This window comes from Leucopleurus acutus, assembly GCF_964270905.1.
Source record: "Leucopleurus acutus genome assembly, chromosome: 15".
Lineage (NCBI taxonomy): Eukaryota > Metazoa > Chordata > Mammalia > Artiodactyla > Delphinidae > Leucopleurus > Leucopleurus acutus.
The window spans coordinates 82,220,665-82,242,224 of record NC_139157.1 but is presented as its reverse complement, the minus strand read 5'-3'; the positions used below and the strand labels follow the sequence as shown (position 1 = coordinate 82,242,224).

General features: G+C 40.6%; 1 protein-coding gene across 1 annotated transcript in view; it reads left to right on the top strand.

The window, feature by feature from the left end:
• Window positions 1–21,560, top strand: part of COL19A1 (collagen type XIX alpha 1 chain) — a gene marked incomplete at its 3' end in the record, with an annotated part of 351,347 nt that overhangs the window by 273,161 nt on the left and 56,626 nt on the right. The window contains exons 18-24 of the mRNA XM_082855784.1: window positions 3,268–3,312; window positions 8,897–8,959; window positions 13,808–13,843; window positions 14,756–14,791; window positions 14,887–14,940; window positions 15,622–15,675; window positions 20,834–20,887. Coding sequence (XP_082711910.1) covers window positions 3,268–3,312; window positions 8,897–8,959; window positions 13,808–13,843; window positions 14,756–14,791; window positions 14,887–14,940; window positions 15,622–15,675; window positions 20,834–20,887 — 342 coding nt within the window. The remainder of the gene's footprint in view (window positions 1–3,267; window positions 3,313–8,896; window positions 8,960–13,807; window positions 13,844–14,755; window positions 14,792–14,886; window positions 14,941–15,621; window positions 15,676–20,833; window positions 20,888–21,560) is intronic.

The following is a 21,560-nucleotide window of genomic DNA, read 5'->3' as shown; positions in this document are numbered from 1 at the left end:
CACGCTTCACAAGCAGACTCGAGGTTTCTTACAGTCCCGCTGTCAGGGCCACTGGTCTGCAAACCAGCTAAGAGGACTCATCCTCCTGACGTCAGACCCCAGGGCTGGAGCACTCAAAATGTGGTTCAAACCACTTGCTTCCCAGGGAGGATCTCTGAGGCCGTGTAATCCCCCTTCTCTTCTGTGTCCCCCGCTATGGGCGCAAGTCCCAACCCGATCGCTTCTCTTCCCTTCCCACCAGATTTTGTGTGGATCCTTCTTACGGTCTTGAGTGTATAAGAGTCTCTGTGTCAGTCTCCAGCTTGTTTTCAGTGAGAGTTGCTCCACATGTGGGTGTTACCAGTGTGTTCGTGGGGGGAGGTGAGCTCAGCCTCCTCCTACTCTGCCACCTTGGTCTCCCCAGAATTCCTGAAATGTGCAGGCTGAGTAGCACACACAACAACCTTCTCCGCTGCACTATAGAAACTCTTCAACAAACACACTCAAGAGGGTACAGCTATTATAGCTACTCAAAAGGTTTATGAGAACCACTCAGATAACATGGCAGCAAGGCACAAAATGACCTCGTAAAATTAGAATAACATCTGAGGCAGAACCGTGGGCTCCAGAAACACAAGGACGATGTCTCATTATTTCTGTAGAGCCAAGTAATTATCCAGTACAATTAACTTGGAGAAAGCGGAGAGGAGAATCTCACATGCCAACAAATAAATGCAGCTGAAGTTCCAGTTTGCCTCTGCCTTGAGTACTGTTAGCCCAAGAGTGGAGAACACCTACAGAGGCCACTGTGGGTCCTTGATTAGATGAGTTTCCTGACCTAGCTATGGAGTGAAGCAAACATATGGCACTCTGCTAGGCAGTAAATACCATGTTGTTTCTCTGGATAGGAAAGCCTCCAGAAAAATCAAGATTTTAGAACAATACAGCCTATGGATAGAATAATATGACTTGGTGCTGCAGAGGCATTTCTTCATCCCTGAAGCATCTCTGATGCCCTTTAGGTTGCCGGGGTTCAGAGGAGGAGGGGAATCTAAACCAAGGTGCTACACTGTGAGATGCTCTCAGCAAATGTACTTTGGGTGCTCTTCTGCTCTGCAAGCCAAGAGCATGGGGCCTCCCAATCCAAAGACCACCTCTGGACAACTTGTGTCTTAGACCAAAGCATGTTCCGCCTTCCCCACACGTCACAGCATAAGCAGAGCTAGGCAGAGACTCTGATGGGTTGTGCATAGTCATTGGCTCCAGGCCCAGGTGGTAGTATTTTCAGGAAATTCCTAGAGTTTCTGTGCAGATTGCATTCAAACAACCTACCATTTTCTAACTGCTCATTCTTGCAATGAGCAGTCTTGGAGTGTTATACCTCATTTTCAAATATGTCCCTGTAATAATTTATAGCTCGGGATTTTGAGACAACAATTTTTATTTTCAATTTAGACATCTCGGATCAAAGTTAAGTAGGAAAAATGAGAGAATATCACAAGACCAGTAATAACAGCAGTTATAAACTATTTATTTTTAATTGGAGTAGCATGAGTAACATGGAGGCACATTTAAAATGTTAAACTGTAGCAACAGTGATCTGAACCAGTGCCTCTGTGTATTTTTGTTGTTTAAGCATTTCTGTACTTTGAATTTTCTCTACCAACATATGTATTTTTAATTTAAAAAAAAGTTAATGGGAAAAAAATCATGTAAGTCAGAATCATTGGCATATTTATTCAACAAATACTTGTTGAGTGCGTCCTATACATTAGGTAGGGCACTAGGCGTGGGGCGGCCATTCAGTTCCAGGCCATCATGGACCTTACATGCCAATGCAAGAGGTGCAAATAGTTTTAAACAAACACAACATTTTCAATGTTAGTATTATGAAGGAGAAACACCATGTCCAATGGGAACCTATGAGGGGAACTTGTCTGGAGACCCACAGGAAGCATTTTATCTCAGTAGTTGAGCCCTGAGGGTTGAGAGGTTGCTAACCAGACAGAGAAGTGAGGACAGGGTGGGGAACTACAGGGAGGGACGGGAAAGATCTCGGTCCATTTGAAGAGCTGAGAGAAGACCTTAATACGACTCTGCTAAGGTTTTGAAGGAAGGAGGTCAGAATGTCGTTTGAAGATCACTCTCCGACCTTCTACAGAGAATGTATGGTGGGGAGGGGGGAAGAGTGGATTATAGGGCCAATGAGGGAGCCATTGCAATGATCCTGGCGAGATGTGATGGTGGCCTTCCCAGTGAAGGCGAGTAGAATGGAGAGAAGAGATTTGGGGACAGAGGCAACCAGACCGGATGACATTGTCCTCAAGGAACAGAGGAGGGCAGAGTTAACGACGACACCCAGATGGAAGAAGAAAGAGCTCTACAGATGGGAGAGGATGAATTCAGACTTTCTTTCCTTGATTTTTTTCAATTATACAATGAAATTACCACTCATTTTAACAAGTCAAACCGCAGAGATATATTAGGAAGAAGTTAATTATCATTCTCCCCCTTCTGGACTAACAAATGTTAACAATGTGATATTCTCATCTTTCTCACTTATATCGCCTTATTTGTTGTATTTTTTAATTCAGTTTTGAACTTGTCAAATATAAATCTCTTCTAGAATTTACGAGTGATAGGTCAAGTAGAAAATTAGACATAGGTGTCAAAACCCAGAAGGGAGACGTGTGCTGGGTTTACGAATTTGTCCTTCTTGGTGTAGATGATGCCTAAGCTGCGGGGTAGATAAGAGTCTCTGGGACCAAATGTCGAGTCACAACAAGAGAGCTGGACCCAGTCCTGAGGAGGTCCAACCTTGAGCAGTTAGGAGATGGTGTGGGAGGAGAGGTCAGAGAAACAGGAGAATGTGTGGGATGCAAGTCACGACGTGCCAAGTGCAGCCAAGAGGGCAGTGAAAGGAATGTCCATTACACTGAGCAGCAAGGATATCACTGCTAGCCTTAGACAGTCCTATCCGTGGAGTGGATGGGCACCGAGTGAGGCTGCCAGGCATTAATTTGAAGTATTGCTAATTCACCCCTGGAGACGTGTATTTCTCCAGCGTCACCTCCTGGGGGGATGTCATAGCAAGGATAGGTAGGGTCTCAATAATTAGAGCTTTTCAGGAATATTTGACAGAATGTGAGAGAGGCAAACGGGATTAAAATGATATCTATAAAAAGCTGTTACTGTGCTGTTATCTCACTATTTCTATGCTTAATTAGGGACTGAATGTATTAAAAATAAATGGATTTTTGTCTTTTTATTTGTTTTATGTTTACCTAGGGAAACCTTGGTGAGCATGGAGCTGGTGGCCCAAAAGGAGAGAAGGTAATCAAATTTGCGAAGTAAATTTGAGTAAAAACATCTTACACCAACTCACACCCATTTACACATCAGGGCAGTCCCGCTGCCTCGCGGGCTCCAAGTCAGCCTGCAAGTGGGCACGAGCCTCCCTGGCCTCCAAGAGAAGGCCCTGAGTAGCTGACTACAGGAAGGGAACACATCCACATCGAGGGGAAATAGTTGTCACAGGTAAATGAAATTAGGACACAGGTTTCGGTTTTTAATTAGATGTTTCATGGATCCATGTAGACGGCAAAAACCATCTGAAAGGCCCTTTGACGCGATGCCCGAGGCTCACTATTTTTGTGTTTTCTTAAGCGTCCAAACATAAACTATCATGGGAGCATTTTGGGGTGGGGTTTTATCGTGTACAGTCTCGGTTTAACCAAATAATTATTTCAAAATAGCTTTACAGTTAAAATACTGACGAATTCGCACTGCCTTCTCATCATCATTCACGGGTTTAATTATATTAGCTGTGAAGATGACAGATGCCCTTGCCTGGTCAAAAAGATGTTTCACTCCTGTTCGATCCTGCAGTCGGGATGACCTTGGATTCAGTGGGAACATGCCATTGTCAAGAAAAACAAAATGCAGGAACGATACTCAATGTTTTGTAATAACCTATAAGGGAAAAGAATCGGAAAAAATAGATATATATGTATGTAAAATGGAATCACTTTGCTGTACACCTGAAACTAACACAACGTTGTAAATCAACTATACTTCAATTAAAAAAAGGGGGAGAAAATGCACGTTAAATCCACAGACAGAGGCAAGTGGGTTGGAACTACTCTGCGGGAACATGGCCTGGGGGTTCTCTCTTCATTCATTCACCCAGTAAAAATTCTCATGATGGAGGGCAGGGTATTTCGACATGAATCCAAGAAAATATGACTTCTGTGCCTTATAAATCAGTGCAGCCAATCTATTCACAAGATCATACCTCTGTAACCAGAAAAAACTGCTAAAAGATAGTCTCAACAGAAAGTAGGGGCTTCTTATAGACTGACCATTGAAAATGAAATTTCCTGCAAATAAGTAAACAACTAAAACCTTGACATTCTTAAAAAGGCATCCCAGAAATTGATTATCCAGCAATAAGGTCATTTATGTGTCTTGGATTGTACTGCTAGTACATTAGCATTATTTCCTGTAACCAAATAGCTTGCGGAATTCCTACACCACCATAAGGAACACATTATATTTTAAGCAATTACTGCTGGACACATGCAGACTAAGGAGAAAAAAAAAGAAAGCCACAAAGCTTGTCACTTAGGACAGCTGAGCAAAGAGAGTTGTGGCACTTTTAAAGTATTTAAATGATGATTCACTTCTTGAAACAAAACAGCTGGCCCTGGTTTTGCTATGTTCATTAGGAAACATATGTTACTTAGGAATTCTTAAGACCTCAATGATGAGAAATTTGATTCTGTCAAACAGGTGTATTTCAAACTCTAAGGACCCTTTCTATGGCTCAAAATCTTTTCTAATTGCTTCAGAATCTTAAATGGAATTAGAAAAAGCCAGTGGCATGACTGTTGCCTCTTCCTGCCCAAAGAAAGAACCCAGAAGAGTCTACAGAGAACCTGATATAAACGCCCATATGAAATGATTTGTAAGAATTCTAATTAAAAGGAGAAAGACTCTGCCAGTAAATAATGCATATGATAAACTCAAAAACAGAAGCACCACATTTGCTAGAAGAGTAGAATCACCTCTACCTATACACACTCACTTAGTACCTGGGCTGAATCTATACTTTTGTTCTTAAAATTATAATGCTGCTCCTGGGTCACTGTAGTGAGAATTTAAAGCTCCTTCAAGCTGCTCTTTCAGATCTTTGCTTGAACCTGTGGTGGACTCTGGTGGTTCAGAGCTCCAACTGCACGTTGGAACCCCCTGAGGGCTTTTAGAAGGTACCAGTACTCAGGTTGCATCTCCAGATACTCTGATGTGGGGCAGAGCCCATGTATATGGTTGATCTGGGGTGGCGGCAGAGTGGGGGGTGGTCCATATTGCTATTATTTAAAAGAGCTTCAGGTGATTCTACCTGGCAGCCAGGGTGGAGAACCATTGAGTGCTAAAAAGATCCTGGGCTTTGGCATCAAAAGTTGATTGTGCCATTAACAACTCTGTCTCCTTGGGAAAGACACTTTATTTCTGTGAGCGCCGGTTTCCTCATTTGTGAAATGGACACAATCACATCTACACAGAGAATTGATGGCAGGACTGAAATCAAATGAGATGAGATGAACTTGCCCGAAGCACAATACCTGGCACATATGAAGCCCTCACTAATGCTTCACTCCTTCCTATCCATCCACTCCAAACTTTCTTCATTCTCATAAGGTATCATTTATCTCTGTTTGATATTAATAGTTAGTTGTTACCATCCTTAACACCCGGTCTTGATCATCTTTGCTTCTCCCACCACAATGTTGAGGCTCAATTTATCCTGTAGAATAAAAGATTGAACGAGAAGTACAATTTCAACCCATAAGTGACTTATTGCTGTATCACACATCACTTCTCGACGCCCCGGCTGGCAGAGTAGAACCACAAAACCAGCCTACCATTTGGAGCCCAGCCTTCCAGTGAAGCACCAGAACAGATGCAAACAGCAGTAGGATGAACACACAAATCACTCCTAGGTTAGCCGCCAAGTCCTGTATCAAGAACACTGGGATACAGGAAGAAACACCAAGGAACACTACCGGCTTTTAATGGTACATGGCGACGGAGACCATGATATCCAAGTAACCAGTCTACCAGGACTGAAATGACGACCTGAGACTGATGGGATCTGGTGAGGGGATGATGCTGTGTTTGCAGGTCAGTCGGGGAGAACTGCTCCTTTATAGAGACGGTGGAATAGGTGACAGAATATCTAAGGACTCCTGAGGAATTAGCGGTGTGTTTTAGGGCAGTTGTCAGAGGGGAAAGATGGAGGCTCAACACCACCAGACCTTTCAGATAGCATCCAAGGTGTCAAATTAAATGACAGCCTTTCCTGAAGCTAAGTAAACTCATCACTTGTCTTTCAGCTCATAGCCACTGATAACTCACTGAACACCCATTCTCACTATGAAAAACAGCATACGTGTCTGTGCTTCAGGTGTGAAATGCTTTTGTTTGTAGAGTTTTATATACGGGAACAGAACTCTTAGATTTCCTCCAAGCCCAGACACCCCTTCGTACCAATCAGAGATGGACCAAAGCCTCTGTTGGGTCCTTCCTCTGCATTTCAATGGAGACCTGTATACATTGCTTCAAATACTTAGCAGCTGTGAACATAGGTACTCTTCCTCCAAGTATATTCCCCTCCCCTTACCTTTGGTATTGAGCAGATGTGACTTTTATAGTAATTTCTAGACCCTTTCCTTGATTTCTCCATTTACTTTATGCAACTTGCTAGGCATAAGTTTTTCTATCACACCTATGCACTGGGGCTTTTAGCACCCATCAAATGGGTAATAGGAAGGTCACTCTGTACAGCCTAACACTTGTATAAGGCCAATTGTTTATTTATCCTTTCAAAGCAACAGCAATCAGCCCCTTAAATGTCTCCACCAATTTCTTCCTCTTTGTACTATGGATAGAATTCAATATCTGTAGAAAAAAATGGCTTCTCCTACAATATGGTAAGTGCAAAACTGATGGTACATTATATGTTTGGGTGGTACACTATAAAGGAAAATACTTGCATTAATAAAATCAAGATTACATTTACAAAATATATTCCACAAATCTAGACACCACCTTAATAAAAACATGGATTTGTCTGTCCATTATATATGACAGGCTCCCTCTTTCTCTAGTCTAAAATCACAAGATACTGATTAGGATAGAAATATAGAAATAAAACAATGTTTTAGGGCTGTAATTAACTAGTACTTGAAATACTTTGGGTAGATTGTTGTTTGAGGATTCAAAATAAACACATAGGGTTTCCCTGGTGGCGCAGTGGTTGAGAGTCCGCCTGCCAAGGCAGGGGACACGGGTTCGTGCCCCAGTCCAGGAAGATCCCACATGCCGCGGAGCGGCTGGGCCCCGTGAGCCATGGCCGCTAAGCCTGCGTGTCCAGAGCCTGTGCTCCGCAACGGGAGAGGCCACAACAGTGAGAGGCCCGCGTACTGCAAAAAAAATTAAAAATAAAAAAATAAACACGTAAACATATCCACACAGGGGGCAGGTATAAAGATGTTCATTGCAGCCTTGTTTATAATAGAGAAAAGCTAGAGGCAACCAAATACCCATCAGTAGGGCTTTGACGAACCCCAATACATTAACACAATAGGATGCTATCTGAGGGTTCAATGAATGAGCTAGATCTAAATATATCTATTAATAGAGGATGGATATTAAAAACCACATTGAGTAGGGAAAAAAGTCACAAAGTATTATATACAAGATCAAACAATGGCTTCTATAGAATTTGTTTTAAATATCCAAAATAATATATTATTTATGGTTCCACATATGCAGTAAAAGTGCAAAAATATAGACTGAAAACAGAAGTACTAAATTCATGACAGTGCCTCTCTCTGGGACAGGAAGAGAGAGAGAATTTGAAACTTCTTCGGTTATAAATTTTTTTTCTTTCTTCCATCTTGGGTGTGTGGTCCATGGAGGTTTGACATATTCAACTTTATGTGTTTTGTATTTTTTTCAAAATAAAAAAAAAAGACAAGATGGGCAAAAAAGGCATATACTTGGAAGTGCAATGGTGAATATTGTTTTGCAAAAATGCTCCTGAGATTGGAAAATAACCAACATTACATAACTTCTAGTGGCTGCATTTAATTTAACAACTGTCTGGTATTCGGGAATGCTGGTTAACATTTAAATGGAAGCACAATGCTGGGACATCCCTGAAGTCTAATTAACGATACATTTCCTTGCCACAAGTAGTATTTCTAAAATTTTATTTTCTCAAAATTCCCTTTATATGTCACATACAAATCCCTTCTCAAGATTTTTGACCAGAACCTCTTAGGCATTTCTAAGTTGCTACTGTCCCCACATCAACAAGAATGCCTTCTTTGTTCACAGCCGAACATTTAAGTGGTGATATAAGTGCTGGAAACAGTGGAGAGATGTGTTTTTCTTCCTGTGACTCCTCACCCCTCCACCTCCCCCAACCTGAAAAAAGAAAGAAGTGTCTGAAATAAAATGGGTCTGGATTATTGTGTCAGTTAAATTATCTCATGTCTTTAAAACAACAAAAAAAATTTTTTTTTTGCAAAAACAAAATACAGCAGAGCGAAATTATAATTTTTTCCCTCTAAATGTTCCTTCCTTGAAAAATAATTGACTTTTGTTTCACATTAATTTTAAAGATCCTAATGAATATTATGGATTTCTAAAAGACCTAAAGGCATCGTGGAGCACTGACAAACATTATTATGCAAATAGCCTAACTGGATTCAGAACTTCACATTGCCTCTTGGAGGATAAGAGATAACTTCCGTGGTTAGAAAGGGCATAGGCAATGCTCTGACCCTGACAGTCACAACAGGACTCACCTGGCCTCCTGCAAAAACTTTCTTCTGCTTTTTCTTGAAAGGGTGAAATTGGACCACCAGGATTTCCAGGCTCTATTGGCCCTAAAGGTGAAAAAGGAGAATCTGTAAGTATTTTAGCTTTGAGAGCAGAGGAAGAATATCCAAAAGATAGAATTAAAAATATATTTCTTAATCAGCCCCAATTCCATGCACCTTGGTTGCCCCTGCCATAGGGAACAATAGATCAGATATTTGAGCATGTACTCTAGTCAAGGTACTAAGTTTTTTACATGTATTAACTCACTTAGTTCATTTTTTTAAAAATCACCCCCATCCTTCAGATGAGGAAACTGAGGCACAGAGAGGTTAAGTAACTTCTGTAAGTTCACACAGCTAGGAAGTATTGAAACCATGAATCACTCCTAGGAAGGCAGATTCCAGAACCCAGGGTTTAAAAATCACTAAGCTGGGCTTCCCTGGTGGCGCAGTGGTTGAGAGTCTGCCTGCCGATGCAGGGGACACGGGTTTGTGCCCCGGTCCGGGAAGATCCCACATGCCGTGGAGCGGCTGGGCCTGTGAGCCATGGCCGCTGAGCCTGCGCGTCCGGAGCCTGTGCTCCGCAATGGGAAAGGCCACAACAGTGAGAGGCCCGCGTGTGGCAAAAAAGAAAAAAAAAAAATCACTAAGCTGCCATGCTATAACTAAACATAATAGCTCAAATGAATAATAAAAGCATCTTTGAGCTTCCCTGGTGGCACAGTGGTTAAGAATCCACCTGCCAATGCAAGGGACACGGGTTCGAGCCCTGGTCCAGGAAGATCCCACATGCTGTGGAGCAACTAAGCCCATGCGCCACAACTACTGAGCCTGCGCTCTAGAGCCCGTGAGCCACAACTACTGAAGCCCACGTGCCACAACTACTGAGCCTGCGTGCCTAGAGCCCATGCCCCGCAATAAGAGAGGCCACTGCAATGAGAAGCCCGCACACCGCAACGAAGAGTAGCCCCCACTCGCCACAACTAGAGAAAGCCCGTGTGCAGCAATGAAGACCCAATGGCAGCCAAAAATAATTTAATTAACTTTTTAAAAAATGAAGCATCCTTGGCAATGACAATCATTTTTCAGGCAGCTTTAGAATCGGTGCTGTCTCTCATGTACTCCGAAGTTCTCCTACTTCAGGAATCATGCTTGCCCTTAGTATTCCATCCAGGCCAGTAACAGCCCTTCCTGGGACTCTCTGGGAAATCTCATGTGTCCCACAAATCCAGTCTGGTGTCTGCTGCCCCGTCCATCTGCCCGCTCACTCCTGATACTCCACACTTGTGGGCACGTCTCCCACCTCTTACCTACCTCTCTGGGTCCCCACTGACTCCCCTCCATGCTGGAACACTGATACTCACCTTGTCCTAATTTCCACATGACCCATAACAGACCAGTCCCTAAGATTTACTACAGTTCTACTGGGATAGCTGGGACTGGTAGAGCAGAATAGAGAAATCTGAATGGGTTAGAGCAGTGCTTCTCACACTAAGTGTGAACTTAAATAACCTGAAGATCATTTTGAAATGCCAACGCTAGTTCAGCAGGTCTGGCTTGGGCTTTTTACCAAACCCACGTTCAGCTGCTGATGGCTCATAAGCCAGTAATTCGAGAGGCAAATGTCAGTAGAAAGGAAAGATGCTTTAATCAGAAAAGCCAGCCATCTGAGAAGATGGTGGACTTGTGTCAAGAGACCAACTCCAAAGACTCTGCTCAGCCAGGACAGTTTTTAGAGGGAAAAATGGGGGAAGAATCTCAGTGAATCATTGAGGCAGGAGGTTGGGTTCTGCATCTTTCTCCATTGCACGCAGACTGGCTGACTCTTTCTTCAGATGTTATCTTGCCCGCGTGATCTGCCAGCAGGAGAGTTAGTCATATTTTAACTGCTTAATTCTTCATTCTTACTTCTTTTCATCTAGGAAAAGAATCAACAGGTTAGACAAGGCATGGGGTGCATTCAGGACAGCACAAGTCAGGAGTTAGTTTCAATTGCTTAGTGATCTCATTTTTATATTTAGGTTCTTTTAAGTTTAGAAGGGAACAGAAATGGGCAAACAGGAAAGGAACAAAAGAGCTGCTTTCAGCCTGAGTGGCTGTATTTCTCAAAGTCCCAGGCCGTGCTCCTGCTGTGGGTCCCTAGACCATGCTTTGCGTAGCAAGCGCTGGAGGATGTCACAGTTTCTAAGGGTTTCCCTGTGGTTCTCCGTCCTGCCACCAAGACCCAACGCCCTGAGACTACCTTTCGCCCCATCTACTTTACCCAGGAGAAACCAGCTTCTTTTCCTCTCAGTTCTTCTCCTTGTCAGTTCCCTCTGAATCCCTGAATTATCCTACACCCCTTACACGTCTTTGCCTGCCTCTCTCCTCACCCCACCCCACAGGAAAAAACACAAATTTCACATTATTAGCAGAGCAGTTTAGCTCTTTGTGATCTCAACCTCTTTAATACAGAACAGGATGTGGACTTAACTTTGCATAATAACCAGAAGGCCCGAACAGAACAATAGTCTTCATCCAGATCTGAATTAGGAGCCTGAATGGTACTTTAAAAGGGCACTTTGTTCCCAGTTATAGGAAATTTAGAACATGACCAGGTTAGACATCAGAGCTGAAATATCATCTGGTTGAACCCCAGGATTTTATAGATAAGGAAAAAGAGGTTCTAAAATGTAGAAGACTTGTCCCAGATGGTAGCCATTGGAACTAGGACGAAATATCAGGTCTCTAGATAACCAGGCTCCTGATTTTGGTTCTTTTTTCTTTTACAAGCAGTTACTTTAGTCAGTGTGGCTTGACAGAGGTTCTAGATAAGCAATGTGCTATAATCAGAAACAAGCAGTTACAAAAGCAATGTTGCCCATTGCTCACATCTAATTAACTTCGTCTCCTATCTTAAAACTCAAATTGACTTTTAGAATTAAGACTGAAAAGCAAAAATATAAAGCCCTAATCTAATATATAGAAGTTATCCAATAATAAGAGATGTAATGATGTTGGATAGATATGGGTCATATTAGTCAGAGTAGGTAGGGTATGCCTAGTAACAAATTAGCCCTGAAATATCTATGGTTTTAACCCAAGAAAGGTTTTCTCTTGCTCGTGCTGCCTGCCCAGCGTGGCCGGGAGGAGTGGGTGTCCTGCTGTACACGACCCTCAGTGACCAGTCACCAGGCTGATTGGCACCCAGGAGCTACGCCATCTGCTAGGTGCAAACTTCTCAGCCACCACTGCCAGGGAAGCAGGACTGGAGGATGAGGAATGGGCTCCTTCAAGCGGCATGCATCACTTCTGCACACATTTCACAGTCAGAACTAGCTGCCTGGCCTCACATAACTGCAGGGAGCTTGGAAACGTCAGGGAGAAGATGGGGGCCCACAGTGTCCAGGTCACGGGACACGAGGCTTGTTCAGTAACCACACCCCTCCCGATCGTGACCTGAAGGTCAAGCCCCTAAGAGGACCTTTGAGAGCAGCAGTACCTACCATACTGGTTCTCACACTTGCCCTTGACTTTCAGATACAAAAGAAAATTACTAAAATTACTAAGTTACTAAAATGTGTGGTATCCATCTTATTGTCAATTCACTCCATTCAAATAATAAATCGATTACATTTCAAATCAAATCAAACAGACCGAGCAAGCAAAGCCTGGGATTGAAGGCAGGCTGCCTGGGTTTAAATCATCAGTGACCTCTTACTGATTCTGTGACCTTGAGGAAATGGCTTAATTTCTCTGGGCTTCAGATTGCCCCTCTGTAAATGAGTGTACTCATCGTACCCAGCCTGTTGACGCAAGAGGGCAACTGTGTTAGTGTACAGAAAGTGATTAAAACAGGTATAAGTGTTTTATTCAATACATGTCAGCTACTATTGTTATATCTGTAAAACTTTAAATTCCCTAATTTAATAAACTTTTGTTCGACACCAATAGTGTACCCCAGAGTTGCTATGATAGTCAAGATGAATTATATCTCTACCTTCACAGAGTTTATTGGCAAGATAGACAAGGGAACATACAGTGGACGAATGCTGTTTTAGGGGAAGTAACTCAGTTACTCAGAAACTTTCTGAGTCTCTTTCCTCATTCCTGAAATGGGACAATATCTCCCTCACAGCCCTGTAGTGAAGGTTAAATGACATCATGATACATACCTTCAAGAACAGAAGTTAATAAGGGGAAGCCTCCCCGTGTGTGTGTGTGTGTGTGTGTGTGTGTGTGTGTGTGTGTGTGTGTGTTAAGGGTGGGTTGTGGTGTTAGTAACACAGTGACAACAGGGGCAGTGTTACTTAATAAGGGGCATTCCTTCAAAGCTTCTGTCTCTCCCCAGAACCTTCATACCTAGACCCAACAAGAACTAGTATCAGTTCCACAGACTTGTACTGTTACTCACCCAGTAATTAACTGCTTCAAGCCATTTTCATTAAAAGAAAAATGAAAATTAGTAAAGTATTTTTAAAATAATGATTTTGCATTTTTAAACACTAATTTAAACTCTGTATTTTTAAGCACCAACTGAAGTAACTGGAAAAATTCAAATGAATGTCCTTCCACTGATCACTCTGGCATCTTCACATTCATTCTGCCTCTGATTGGATGTGTGTGTGTGTGTGTGTGTGTGTGTGACCATCTTCTATCTGAACCATGCAAGAGGAAGCTGTGGCCTTGGACCGCATTGTAATTTGTCAACCACTCAGGAGTCTCAAAATAACATTGAACTGATTAACTTACTGTTCATTTGGAAATATGAAACGGTTTTTAAATTCATTTTCATATGGTCCTTCTAAGCTGCATAGGCAGACAATGTGACATTCTGGATCACTTCATGTTTGCAATGGAGTCTGAGTTTGGCCTGCAGGATTTACCCACATCCAGGTTTGGAGAGATTATTCCTAACAGTGTTTATAAATGATTCTGTTTTCCACCCATTTTCCTAGGGTGAACCCTTTACAAAAGGTGAAAAGGGAGATAGAGTAAGTAGATGTTTTATCACTGTCTTGGGTTTTCTACTTCATTTTCTTTCTCTTTGATTTCTAGTATGTTTACTTTGGAGTCTAATACATTTGATAAGGTCAGCTCCCTGAGCATTTTACTTTTTCCTCTGTGAATTTTGACTCTTTTATTTTGATAAATGAGAAATTTTAAACCTTGTTAAGTGTTACCATGTGATGACACTTCCACATTGGCTTTGGGTAGTGTATATTTTCTTTAACCCATTACTATTTTTGACTGGACATGAACGTGATGAAAGGTATACACTAAGGATATTTAAAATACAAAATTAACATGTAAGATACAGATTCTTTTCAAAAATTTTGTTAATGATACAAATTGGATTTCTCAAACAAGAAAGGATCAATAGTAAGTCATGGAAAATAAGAAAAGCAAACTCATTATAGCCAATATTGTCCTCTTTTGTGTAACCTTAATTTTTGTGTGTTTTTTTGTTCCATTAAATACCTTCACCTGAAAGTAGAACCTCCATGACGTATCAACTTAAACTTTACTCTTTCTTTTTCGCCCTCATCTGCAGTTTTAGTTCTCTTGAGGTACAAGATGAACTGGCAGCAAATTATAACAACGTCAGCTAAGTAGGGAACTCAGTGACCGCTAATGGACCATGATGGTTAAAGTGTCAAAAGTGACATTGGGGAAAAAAACTGTTACAGAGAAGAAAGAAAAATAGGAAATTATTGTTTATGTATTAGCAATAATTATTTTAAATCATATTTTAGAATGAACCCTCCTTGACTTCACCATGTCTTCCACAATTTTCCCCTTTATTGTATGTCAGCTAGTGGGGAAGTAGGTGAATTGCAGCATTAGAGATGCTCTTCTCCATCCATATTTAAACATTACACATATGGTCCTTCTTTCATTTACAGGGAGAACCTGGAATAAGAGGATCACAGGGAATAAAGGTAATCCCCTGACACCCTTCTCTTGCATCTCCGATGTAATGAGATTGTGAAACATTAAAATAACCATTTCACTTTCCTTCCCACCATATGTTTAGGGCGAGCCTGGAGATCCTAGCCCCCCTGGTGTAATAGGAAGCTCAGGACTAAAGGTATATAAGAAATAACTGAGACGAATGAGGATATTACTTTGAAGTTATAGCCATTTCTGTGTAAAACAAGGAACTCTGATGGACCACTCATTTTCATCACAAATGTTCTCAGAGACTTTATCATGTTTCCATGGTGATCTCCCCGATCCCCACATTGGCCGCATTTATTACCTACATGGTAACTGGGCCTTATGGATCACAATGGGATTTTTAAGCTCTTTTCAGACCATATTCACAATAGCATCCTAAAAGCTTTAAGAGTAAACAGTGTGAGCCACATCTATGACCCTGAGCTGTATTCTCAAAGAGAACAGGATTCAGGATTCGATTTCCTAAGCCAAAATGATGCAGCCCAGAAGTGTTTGAGTTGCCCATGCAGGACTCTACAGGAACGACCCAAAGACCAGCTGTTGGGAGGTGCTGGAGAGATTCGTGTGATATGCCCCCACCAGTGGGCAAGGCAAGTTATCCAGGCCTCACCTACTGGTGAGAACAGACTCATTTAAATGACAACATCTTGAAACTATCTTTGTAGGCCCAAAGCACGTTTCAGTGTTATATAGAGGAGGCTGGATGGTGGAAAGTCGATATTTCTATAGATAAAGGTCACACCATGTTTTACATATATTCAGGTACCATCTAATTTTTATCAAATTAAAGTACATATCACCTTCTATTTAGGGTCAGCAAGGACCCGCAGGCCCTATGGGACCCAGAGGACCACCAGGAGATACTGTATGTATAGTAGATGCATGTGTCTTTGATATTTGGAAATTAAATTGAGACTAAAGCATGTTTTTTTTGTTTGTTTGTTTGTTTTGCGATACGCGGGCCTCTCACTGTTGTGGCCTCTCCCGTTGCGGAGCACAGGCTCCGGATGCGCAGGCTCAGCGGCCATGGCTCACGGGCCCAGCCGCTCCGCAGCATGTGGGATCCTCCCAGACCGGGGCACGAACCCGTGTCTCCTGCATCGGCAGGCGGACTCTCAACCACTGCGCCACCAGGGAAGCCCCCTAAAGCATGTTTTGAAGAACATCAACATCTGTTCATGTGACTGAGTTATACTACATTTTCCAAAGGCATGGGTCATCTCTACCAATAAAACTGAGCACACCTAATGTCAGGGGCTATTGAGAACATTAGTATCCTCATATAGTCATACGAGGTCCTTTTGAATATTAGCCTAACAAATCAGTCTTTGAAACCCAAGTTAGCATTTCCATTATACATCATTATAAATGGCTTTTGGTTCAATTCTCCATCCAAGTAAGATACTTCCAAAGCTTCTGTTGTTGTCTTCTTGCAACATTCTCCAAAAAGGGCAAGTCTTTTGGCTGAAAATATTTATATAATGCAATTGGAGAAAGGTCCTCCGGTTGCATTAAACCTAGCTTTACTCAGCTCACACACACACACACACACACACACACACACACACACACACACACCCTCACACCGTTTAAATGTACTTTTTTTAAATTGAAGTAGTTGATTTACAATATTATATTAGTTTCAGGTGTACATTATGGTAATTCAATACTTTTATAGATTATATACCATTTAAAGTTATTACAAAATAATGGCTATTTTTCCTGTGTTGTACAATGTATCCTACTTGCTTATTTATTCTATACACAGTAGTTTGCACTTCTTAATTCCCTTACCCGTATCTCCTCCCCCCTTCCCTTTCCCCCACTGGTAACCACTAGATTGTTCTCTATATCTGTGTGTCTGTTATATATTGTTAAGTTCAATCATTTGTTTTACTTTTTAGATTCCACATATACGTGATAACATACAATATTTGTCTTTCTCCATCTGACATATTTCATAAAGCACAGTACCCTCTAGGTCCAGCCACACTGTTGCAAATGGCAGAATTTCATTCTTCCTTATGGCTGAGTAACATTCCATTGTGCATGTATATGACATCTTCTTTATCCATTCATCTATTGATGGACACTTAGGTTGCTTCCTTATCTTGGCAACTATAAATAATGCTGCTAAGAACATTGGGGTGCATGTATCTTTTTGAATTACTGTTTTCATTTCCTTTGAATATATAACCAGGCATGGGATTGCTGGATCACTAAGTAACTCTATTTTTAGTTTTTTGAGGAACTTCCACAATGATTTCTCTAGTGGCTGCACCGATTTACATTCCCACCAATAGTGCACTAGGGTTCCTTTTTTGCCACATCCTTTCCAACACTTGTTATTTGTAGAATTTTTGATGGTAGCCATTCCGACAGGTGTGAGGTGATACCTCATTGTGGTTTCGATTTGCATTTCCCTGATGATCAACGATGTTGAGCATCTTTTCATGTGCTTGTTGGCCATCTGTATGTCTTCTTTGGAAAAATGTCTATTCAGGTCTTCTACCCATTTCTTAAATCAGGTTGTTTGTTTTTCTTAATATTGAGTTTTATGAGCTGTTTATATGTTTTTGATATTAATTCTTTATCAGTCATATCATTTGCAAATATCTCCTCCTATTCAGTAGATTGTCTTTTCATTTTGCCAATGGTTTCCCTTTCTGTGCAAAAACTTTTAAGTTTAGTTAGGCTGCATTTATTTATTTTTGCTTTTGTTCCCTTTGCCTTAGAAAACAGATCCAAATATATTGCTACAATTTATGTCAAAGAGTGTTCTGCCTATTTTTTCTTTTAGGAGTTTTATGGTTTCAGATCTTACATTTAGGTCTTTAATTCAGTTTGAGTTTATTTTTGTATATGGTGTGAGAAAATGTTCTAACTTATTGTTTTACATGTAGCTGTCTAGTTTTCCCAGCACCACTTATTGAAGAGATTGTCTTTTCTCCACTGTATATTCTTGCTTTCTTTGCCATAGGTTAATTGACCAATAATTGGTTTATTTCTGAGCTATCTATGGTTCCATGGAGCTATGTGTCTGTTTTTGTGCCAGTACCATACTGTTTTGATTACTGTAGCTTTGTAATATACTCTGAAGTCCGAGTGTGTCATATCTCCAGCTTTGTTCTTCTTTCTCAAGATTGCTTTGGCAATGTGATGTCTTTTGTGGTCCCATATAAATTTTAGGATTATTTATCCTAGTTCTGTGAAAAATGCATTGGGCAATGCATTAAATCTGTAGATTGCTTTGGGTTGTAATGACCTTTTAACAGTATTAATCCTTTCAATCTATGAACACAGGGTCTTTCCATTTCTTTATATCTTCTTCAATTTCCTTCATCAGTGTTTTATAGTTTTTAGACTATAGATTTTTCGCCTCATTGGTTAAGTTTATTCCTAGGTATTTTATTCTTTTTCATTCAATTTTATATGGGATTATTTTCTTGCTTTCTCTTTTGGATAGTTTCATTATTAGTGTATAGAAAAGCAACAGATTTCTGTATATTAATCTCATATCCTGCAACTTTACTGAATTCATTTATTACATCTAATAGTTTTTTGGTGGAGACTTTACAGCTTTCTATATATAGTATCATGGCATCTGCATATAGTGACAGTTTTACTGCTTTCCTTCCAATTTGGATGCCTTTTATTTCTTTCTCTTGTCTGGTTGCTGTGGCTAGGACTTCCAATACTATGTTAAATAGAACTGGTGAGAGTGGGCATACACGTTTTCTTCCTTATTTTAGAGGAAAGGCTTTCAGCTTTTTACCACTGAGTATGATGTTAGCTTTGAGTTTGTCATAAGTGGTGTTTGTGATGTTGAGATATGTTCCCTCAGTACCAACTTGGATGAGCATTTATCATGAGTGGATGTTTAAGTTGGTGAATTGCTTTTTCTGCATGTTTTGAGATTATCATAATTTTTACCCTTCCTTTTGTCAATGTGGTGCATCACATAGATTGATTTGCAGATATTGAACCATCCTTACATCCCTGGAATAAATACCACTTGATTATGGTGTATGATCCCTTTTATAAATTCTTGAATTCAGTTTGCTAACATTTTGTTGAGGATTTTTGCATCTATATTCATCAGAGATATTGGCCTGTAATTTTCTTTTTTTGTAATGTCTTTGTCTGGTTTTGGTATCAGAGTAATGGTGGTCCTATAGAATGAATTTGGCAGTGTTCCCTCCTCTTCAACTTTTTGGAATAGTTTGAGGAGGGAAGGCATTAGCTCTTCACTATATGTTCGGTAGAATTCACCTGTGAAGCTCTCCAGTCCTGGACTTTTGCTTGCTGTAGGGTTTTTTTTAATTGCAAATTCAATTTCACTACTAGTGACCAGCCTGTTCAGATTGTCTATTACTTTCTAATTCAGTGTTGGAAGGTTTTATGTTTCTAGAAATTTGTCCACTTCTTCTATGTTGTCCAATTTTTTGGCATATAACTAGTATTCTTTTATGATTTTTTGCATCTCTGTGGTAATGGTTATCATTTTTCCTCTTTCATTTCTTATTTGGTTTATGTATGTCCTCTCTCTTTTTTTTTTTGATGAGCTCTCACTAAAGGCTTATCAATTTTGTTTATCTTTTCAAAAAACATAGCTCTTTGTTTCACTGATCTTATCTATTGTTTGGGGGTTTGGGAGTCTTTATTTTATTTAATATTTCTTCTCTGATCTTTGTCATTTCCTTCCTTCTTCAGACTTTCAGTTTTGTTTGTTCTTCTTTTTCTAATTCCTTTACATGGGAGGTTAGGTTGTTTATTTGAGATTTTTTCTTGTTTGTTCAGTTAGGCCTATACCACCATAAACTTAGAACTGCTTTTGCTGTATCCCATAGATTTTGGAAAGTTGTGTTTCCATTTTCATCTGTCTTGAGGTGTTTTCTGATTTCCTCTTGATTTCTTCATTTACACATTGGCTTTTTAGTAACATGTTGTTTAGTCTCCACAATTTTGTGTTTATCCCATTTTATTTCCTGTAATTGATTTCTAGTTTCATACTATTTTGGTTGGAAAAAATGCTTGATATAATTTCTGTTCTCTTATATTTGTTGAGACTTGTTTTGTGGCCTAGCATGTGATCTATCCTGGAGAACATTCCATGTGCACTTGAAAAGAATGTGTATTCATCTGTTTTGTGATTGAATAAATGCACTTTCCTATCCATTCCCCCATGTCAGCTTTGTGTACCTTGGACAATCTCCCTAGCCTTCTGACATCTTGGGAGCCAAAACCTCACTATCAATCCTCACTTGAGCAAAACGAGAAAAATGCTTGACCATCACTTCTTAACACTGATCTCTATCTGGCCATGATTTGAGTACCCTCCATGCAACTGTTAGAATCTCTCCTTTTCCCATCACCTTGGGAGCAGCCCCATGACATCTTGCTCTGTTCTCCGTGCTCCCTGACTGAGACTACAGGGGTTCATCTTTCAGCACGTTTGGTCACTTGGTACTTTGAACATTCACTTCATGAAGCAAATCTTTTTGTTGCACCCCCAAGCCATTTAGTGAACCATCGAAGGTGTACCTAATGGAGAGATCTTACAGAAAGAAACATAATGCTGGTGGCACAGGTGGAGCCACAAGATGCCCAAGAAATGACGTTAAGTGATAGTGGCTAGAGCTAAAATAGAGAATAAAATAAAAGAGCCTTTCTTGCCAAATCATAGTAAAAGCATATTTTCTATTTACCCCATTGTCTTTCTGAGTCATAGTGTGATGCCACCATGAGCCGTTCTTCCATGCCTTTTGGCAGTATACAGATGGGGCATTTCGTTCAGGTCTCCCTTATTTAGTTTCTGTCTCATTACATTCAGGTTACCTCACTTGAAACAACAAGCCACATATTTTCATTAAGGTTTTTCTCTCTCCAGCAGACCAAAATCAACACGTTCCCAGGTAGTTTGCATGTTTAAATTGTTCTCCTGACAAAGACTCACAGACAGAAATGTTATTACAATAAGAGATTTTCTAATTGCTCTCTCCCTTTTATTCTGAATTTTCTAGGGATTGCCAGGAGAACACGGTATCCCAGGAAAACAAGGCATTAAGGGAGAAAAGGTATAGCTTCCGTTTCACTCACTTTGTATATTAAGTAGCTGGGTAGGAGGAAGAGATAGAGGGTCATAAGGACACTGAGGGAGTGAAAGGATAGGCCAGGGCAGCTGGGATTGTGCAGGAGATAGATGTTTGCATAAACTATGGCATGAGCGTCATCCCTGGACACTGTGGCAGCCCGGGTTCTGGCACTGAAAATGCAATGTGACAAAATGAACTGCCTTAGAGTTGAAGATCTCAGGACTCAAAAAACCTGTTTCAGGCTCAGCTAACAACTCAGGTATAGACCTAAGAAGTCTCAATCTCTCAGTACCTGTTTCTTGATGTCTACATGGAAATAGTATTTTAGTACTGAACCATTACTTGGAAATAACTTAAAGAAAACACAAAGGTCATCTAAAGAACTATATGAATAGATTTTTATATTTTTTGCATATCTATTTATACACGTACATACATTTCATGATACTGTAAACCTACTGTAACATAGCTCACCGCAAGATCTAGGTGCACTTAAGATAACAGAACAGTGTCCGCGTGGATTGGACACTCAGTACATATAGTGGAATGAGTGAGTGAATGGGTGAGAGAATGCAGTGTGACTGGCTATGGTGACATCTTAATACTATGGAAACTTCTGCCTCTACATGTTCCACCATGAACCTGAGTGATGAAG